The following is a 7,500-nucleotide window of genomic DNA, read 5'->3' on the forward strand; positions in this document are numbered from 1 at the left end:
TTTTAAGTAACATTTACAGTAATTTACTGTTAAATAATAGTTAGTGCTGTGAAATATAAAGCTTTTTGTAATGTTACAGTACATTTAAATGATGGCATTTTATCGTGAAAAAAAAAATACTGCTGGTGATAACGTCTTGAAATTTGCAAATAAGAGCAACCATTTTATCTCGCCTCCCTAACTTGCTTTGTTTACTTTTATTCCAACTTTGTTGTGCTTTAGGGCAGTGGTCCCCAACCTTTTTGTATCCGCGGACCGGTCAACGCTTGATAATTTGTCCCGCGGCCCGGTTGGGGGGGTGTCCTTTTTTAAAAAAAATGTTTTATTTTTTTTTTCTTTGTCATGAAAAAGGGAGGTTTTTGTGGTTGGTGCACTAATTGTAAGTGTATATTGTATATATCTATATATTTTTCTTAAATAAAAATTAATTAAAAATGATTTTGCGGCCAGGTGGTTGAGAACCACTGCTTTAGGGCAGTGGTTCTCAAATGGGGGTACGCGTACCCCTGGAGGTACTTGAAGGTATGCCAAAGGGTACGTAAGATTATTAGTTTTTTAATATTCTAAAAATAGCAACAATTCGAATTATTTTTATAAATATATTTATTGAATAATACCTCAACAAAATATGAATGTAAGTTCATAAACTGTGAAAAGAAATGCAACAATGCAATATTCAGTGTTGACAGCTATAGATTTTTTGTGGACATGTTCCATAAATATTGATGTTAAAGATTTCTTTTTTGGTGAAGAAATGTTTAGAATGAAGTTGATGAGTCCAGATGGATCTCTATTACAATCCCCAAAGAGGGCACTTTAAGTTGATGATTAGAAATCTTTATTTATAATTGAATCACTTGTTTATTTTTCAACAAGATTTTAGTCATTTTTATATCTTTTTTTCCAAATAGTTTAAAAAAAGACCACAAGAAATAAGCAATATTTTGCACTGTTATACAATTTAATAAATCAGAAACTGATGACATAATACTGTATTTTACTCCTTTATCTCTTTTTTCCACCAAAAATGCTTTGCTCTGATTAGGGGGTACTTGAATTTAAAAAAAAGTCCACAGGGGGTACATCACTGAAAAAAAGGTTGAGAACCACAGCTTTAGGGGAGCGTTTTTTTTTTTGTTTGTTTTTTTTATGTCATTTTGCAAAAAGTTGCCAAAAGTTGCCAAAAGTTGCAAAACGCGACGTGTGCCATGACTTTAACACAACATCACGATCCCAAAACGTCCCCTCGGACAACACGGAGCCCTCCAGAGGTCCACGCGTGACCGCAGCGTGCAGCCCACAAGCCGCAGTCCGGGTAATCGCTGCCGTCTTCCCGCTGCGGTGCACCGCCATGCTCGCTCTCTGGAAGCCCCCCCCCCAACTTGTCCCGCAGGACTCACACGAGAACCACGGACGCAGAAGTAAAGACACCCCCAAAAAGATGCACGATTCATCCCGTTGAGTGTCTACTTTTTTGGGGGGGACACGCGTGCGTAAAAGCGCGCCGAGGCGAAGTGCGAGTAAATACCTGAGGATCGAAGACGCGAGCATGATCCCTGCGCCGATGATCAGTCTGCTGTTGTGATCGATCGCTGATGGGGAACTAATCAATGAGGAGTCCGACCAACTGTGTATCACTCTCTCTCTCTCTCTCTCTCTCTTTGGAAAAGTGGGAAGGGTTCCGTTTACTCTCTCTCTCTCCCTCACTCTACCATTCTTCCTCTTTTTTTCCCCTCCTCCTCGCGTCCTTATTGTTTTTTTATTTTGTTTTTTTTAAAGTTGTTATTCCCGCCGGGCAATGATGTGCGGGTCGATACGGAAATATCGATACCGCCGACAGCAGATAGTTTTTGCCGCGATGTCGCTTCTCAAGTCGAAAGATCGATACTTTGGACGATGTAGTTCTTTGAGATAATCGTTGACAGTGTAAAAAAAGGAGTGACTAAACGTCAGAGTCAGTGTAGCTGAATTGTGAATTAATCTTGATGCTAATGGAAGTTTTTACAAATACACACACACACACATACATATACATATACATATATATATAAATGTGTGTGTGTGTGGCAGCACGGTGGTACAGGGGTTTGTGCGTCTGCCTCTCAATCCAAAGGTCCTGAGTAATCTTTCTGTGTGGAGTTTGCATGTTCTCCCCGTGACTGCGTGGGTTCCCTCCGGGTACTCCGGCTTCCTCCCACCTCCAAAGACATGCACCAGGGGATAGGCCCCTCCCACCTCCAAAGACATGCACCAGGGGATAGGCCCCTCCCACCTCCAAAAACATGCACCAGGGGAAAGGCCCCTCCCACCTCCAAAGACATGCACCAGGGGATAGGCCCCTCCCACCTCCAAAGACATGCACCTGGGGATAGGCCCCTCCCACCTCCAAAGACATGCACCAGGGGATAGGCCCCTCCCACCTCCAAAGACATGCACCAGCGGATAGGCCCCTCCCACCTCCAAAGACATGCACCTGGGGATAGGCCCCTCCCACCTCCAAAGACATGCACCAGGGGATAGGCCCCTCCCACCTCCAAAGACATGCACCTGGGGATAGGCCCCTCCCACTTCCAAAGACATGCACCTGGGGATAGGTTGATTGGCAACACTAAATTGGCCCTAGTGTGTGAATGTGAGTGTGAATGTTGTCTGTCTATCTGTGTTGGCCCTGCGATGAGGGGCGACTTGTCCAGGGTGTAACCCGCCTTCCGCCTGATTGTATCTGAGATAGGCACCAGCCCCCCTCCCCCCGCGACCCCAAAGGGAATAAGCAGTAGAAAATGAATGGATATAGAGATATATATATATATATATATATATATATATATATATATATATATATATATATATATATATATATATATGTCAACGTCTTGTTTGAATAAAAGTATATCATCAATATTGCTTTTATTTATGCATTTTGCACTTTATTTTGCTTGAACAACTTTAGGTAAGGAAACTAGGGTTGGGTACCATTTACATTTGGACCGATACAGTACCAATTCCTGGTATCGGAGAATCGATACTGGTACTCAACACTACAAATGTTCCACATTTGGTACTTTTGTGAGTGTCAATCTGTTATTTTTAATTGTAACATTTATAAACCAGCTGATGACGATAACCATGCTAAGCTGCAGGGGCTGTTATAAAAAAAAAAAAGTAAATAAATAATAATTTAAAAAGCCTTCACTTGTCACAGAATTCCTCCTGTCATTCCAACCACCAGTTGTTAATCATAACTGCCACTTTTCACAATACAAAGGACCGATAAATATTTTCTAAAAACAATTGAACCAAAGTTAGCTCAAGCACAAGCAAGACATAAATTTGTCACGAAATTGATGTTATAGTTTCTCTCGCCAGGTGTTGGTAATAGCCACCACCTTGTGATGCGACAACTTTAAGTATACCGTAAAGTTGTAAACATTGCAGTAATAGATTGTTTTAATATGAAGTGATGGCACACCTGCAGAAGCCCCAACAATTGCATGAATGATGGCTGAATGTTTATTGCATTTATTCACATTTTTATTGCATTTTCTTTGGCTAAACGGCCGACAAGTTTTAGTGAAGTTCAGGGAGAAAGCCAGCTTAAAACCTCAACATGTGGGCTTCAGTTGGTTCTTTCTTTTTACATTTTGGAATACTGCTTATGACACAAAGGAGGGACCAGACAAGCTTTGCTTTCTTTTTTTTTTTTTAAAGTTTTTTCCATGAAGATCAATGTGTTATGTTGTGCCCTAGAATGTGTTTATACTGTAAGTATTGTGCTTATCACACACCAGCTGTTTGATTGTAACATTCATTTTAGTTGTAGTTTTCATTACTAAATTTGGAGCTGTTAAAGTCGCCATGTAAAATCGCTAATGCTAATAGTAGCCTGTCTGTGGCAAATTAGCATCATTTTGGAAGTGAGGACCCTTACTTTATTTTCGAGCGTTTTCTAGCAGGCATTCTTGCTTTGTTGGTGTTGAAAATTACAACATTACTTCGAGAGAGTTTGTCAGAGTCCGCCCTGAGTGCTGCTTGACTGATTGTTTACGTGATCCGGTGTTTAGTCTGCAACCCGACATGACGTCACGTAGAAGAAAACGTAAATTGCAAACAGGTTATACTTTTATAACAACAGGACCATGGACAATCAACAGGACTATGGACAATCAACAGGACCATGGACAATCAACAGAACCACGGACAGATAACAGGTCCATGGACTATCAACAGGACCATGGACAATCAACAGGACCTTGGACAATCAACAGAACCATGAACAATCAACAGGACCATGGACAATCAACAGAACCACGGACAGATAACAGGTCCATGGACTATCAACAGGACCATGGACAATCAGCAGAACCACAAACAGATAACAGGTCCATGGACTATCAACAGGACCATGAACAAAAAACAGGACCATGGACAATCAAAAGGACCATGGACAATCAACAGAAATATGGACAAACAACAGGACCGTGGACAGATAACAGGTCCATGGACTATCAACAGGACCGTGGACAGATAACAGGTCCATGGACTATCAACAGGACCACAAACAGATAACAGGTCCATGGACTATCAACAGGACCATGAACAAAAAACAGGACAATGGACAATCAAAAGGACCATGGACAATCATCAGAACTATGGACAAACAACAGGACCATGGACAATCAACAGGACCATGGACGGATAACAGGACCATGGACTATCAACAGGAACACGGACAATCAACAGAACCCTGGACAATCAACAGAACCATGGACAATCAACAGGACTATGGACAATCAACAGGACCATGGACAATCAACAGGACCATGGACAATCAACAGGAACACGGACAATCAACAGAACCCTGGACAATCAACAGAACCATGGACAATCAACAGGACTATGGACAATCAACAGGACCATGGACAATCAACAGGACCATGGACAATCAACAGGAACACGGACAATCAACAGAACCCTGGACAATCAAAAGAACCATGGACAATCAACAGGAACACGGACAATCAACAGAACCCTGGACAATCAACAGAACCATGGACAATCAACAGGACTATGGACAATCAACAGGACCATGGACAATCAACAGGAACACGGACAATCAACAGGAACACGGACAATCAACAGGACTATGGACAATCAACAGGAACATGGACAATCAATAGGACCATGGACAATCAACGGAACCATGGACAAGCAACGGAACCATGGACAATCAACAGGACTATGGACAATCAACAGGACCATGGACAATCAACAGGACCATGGACAATCAACAGGACCATGGACAGATAACAGAATTATGGACAATCAACAGGACCATAGACAATCAACCGGACCATAGACAGATAACAGAATTATGGACAATCAACAAGACCATGGACAATCAACAGGACCATAGACAAACAACAGGACCATGGACAATCAACAGGACCATGGACAGATAACAGAACCATGGACAATCAACAGGACCATGGACAGATGACAGAACCATGGACAATCAACAGGACCATGGACAATCAACAGGACCCTGGACAGATAACAGAACCATGGACAATCAACAGGACCATGGACAAAAAACAAGATGCAAGATTGTCTTCAAGCTGCTGAGACGTGCAGCCCAAGAAGACTGCTCAGGACATCCTGGACAGATAAACAGAATAACAAACGACCAAGTACTGGGCTGAGCGCTTATCAAGACTATTTTTACAAGACAAATCCGTTTCCTAGGACAGATTTTGAGGAAAGAGCGACGCGAGGAACTTGACCTCACAGGAAAGCTAGAGACCGAAGACCAATATCTGACATACTTACAGTAGGATGGCCGCAGAGAGACTGGGGTTATCCTGTAGACTTCATCGAGTCTGATAGGTCACCTAGAGAAGTAGTTGAGTGGAAACTAAGTAAACAAAAAGCAAAACTACTATTGGTTCACATTAAAACCCTCCTGTGTCCAAGAACTAGAACTGTATACAATAAAACAGAATATGATTTTAACAATATCAACAATAAAAAGAAAAAACAAAACAGGTATTTGGGAAAATAAATAATACAGTGGTACCTCAACTTAAGAATGTTTTGAGATAAGAGCAGTCTCTCAGCTGATTGTTATGCTTTAAGTTGCAAGCAAAAATTGGAGTTACAAGCATCTCCAACCAGCTAAATCACTAGCATTAGCTTATAGCTAGCGATGGATTTAAGTTGGTGAGTGTGAACAACTGTGCTAAGAAGAAGAAGAAGTGGATGATATTCATTGAACTAAAGAAAGAAATCATCAACAACACGGTAGTAAACAAGTGTAGCAAACTATGTTAATTAATTGAATCGTAGCACCATACTCAAGTCGAATGAGTCTAATGGCAGCCAAAGATGTTAAAATAATATCTAAACAGTGGACATTTATCCATGAAAATATGGCGAAGCTGCTGATAGTGTGTTTGACTGAAAGGAGCTGAATGGAGATGAGTACAAGTCCACTCTCCAAGGTACATTATGTCATGATCTGTCACAGCATATCATGTCTTATTTTGAGTTTGGTGGTGTGTCCCCGGGTTATGGGTTTTAGTTCCTGTTTTGCACTCTTATTTTGGTGGCTGTTCCTGTTTTGTTGGTGTTTTCCTGCAGCACCTTGATGCCCGCCTCTGAGCGCTAATCCCCCCGCAGCTGCTTTCTGTTTAGCAATCAGGACTATGCAAGTCATACTTGCCAACCCTCCCGGATTTTCCGGGAGACTCCCGAAATTCAGCGCCTCTCCCCAAAATCTCCCGATATTCAGGCGGAGCTGGAGGCCACGCCCCCTCCAGCTCCATGCGGACCCGAGCGACGTGTCGACAGTCTTTTTTCACGTCCGCTTTCCCACAATATAAAGAAAGTGCCTGCCTAATAACGTCATAATTGTAGAAGGATCGAGGGCAAGTTCTTGGTTTCTTATGTGGGTTTATTGTTAGGCAGTTTCATTAACGTCCTCCCAGCACAGTACCGTAAAACAGTTTGTCTGCCGTAAACAGCAATGTTGTGACACGCTTAAACAGGACAATACTGCCATCTACTGTGCATGCATATGTGACAATAACATCTACGGCGTTTAGAGCAGTGGTTCTCAACTTTTTTTCAGAGATGTACCCCCTGTGAACATTTTTTTAATTCAAGTACCCCCTAATCAGAGCAAAGCATTTTTGGTTGAAAAATAAAAAAAGATAAAGAAATAAAATACAGCACTATGTCATCAGTTTCTGATTGATTAAATTGCATAACAGTGCAAAAATATTGCTCATTAGAAGTGGTCTTTCTTGAACTATCTGGGGAAAAAAAAGATACAAAAATAACTAAAAACTTGTTGAAAAATAAACATGTGATTCAATTATAAAGATTTCTACACATACTGTGATGAGTAAGGGACTTGTCCAGGGTGTACACTGCCTTCCGCCCGATTGTAGCTGAGATGGGCACCAGCGCCCCCCGCGACCCCAAAGGGAATAAGCTGTAGAA

General features: G+C 41.7%; 1 protein-coding gene across 1 annotated transcript in view; it reads right to left on the reverse strand.

The window, feature by feature from the left end:
- The window catches only part of adamtsl4 (ADAMTS-like 4), a 197,998-nt gene extending 196,118 nt beyond the window's left edge, over positions 1-1,880 (reverse strand). Inside the window, exon 1 of the mRNA XM_061881651.1 lies at positions 1,529-1,880. Within this exon, the coding sequence (XP_061737635.1) occupies positions 1,529-1,551 (23 nt within the window). The 5' untranslated portion in view covers positions 1,552-1,880. The remainder of the gene's footprint in view (positions 1-1,528) is intronic.
- Between the last annotated feature and the right edge of the window lie 5,620 nt (positions 1,881-7,500).

The sequence above is a fragment of the Nerophis ophidion genome, linkage group LG21 (genome assembly GCF_033978795.1).
Source record: "Nerophis ophidion isolate RoL-2023_Sa linkage group LG21, RoL_Noph_v1.0, whole genome shotgun sequence".
Classification (NCBI taxonomy): Eukaryota; Metazoa; Chordata; class Actinopteri; order Syngnathiformes; family Syngnathidae; genus Nerophis; species Nerophis ophidion.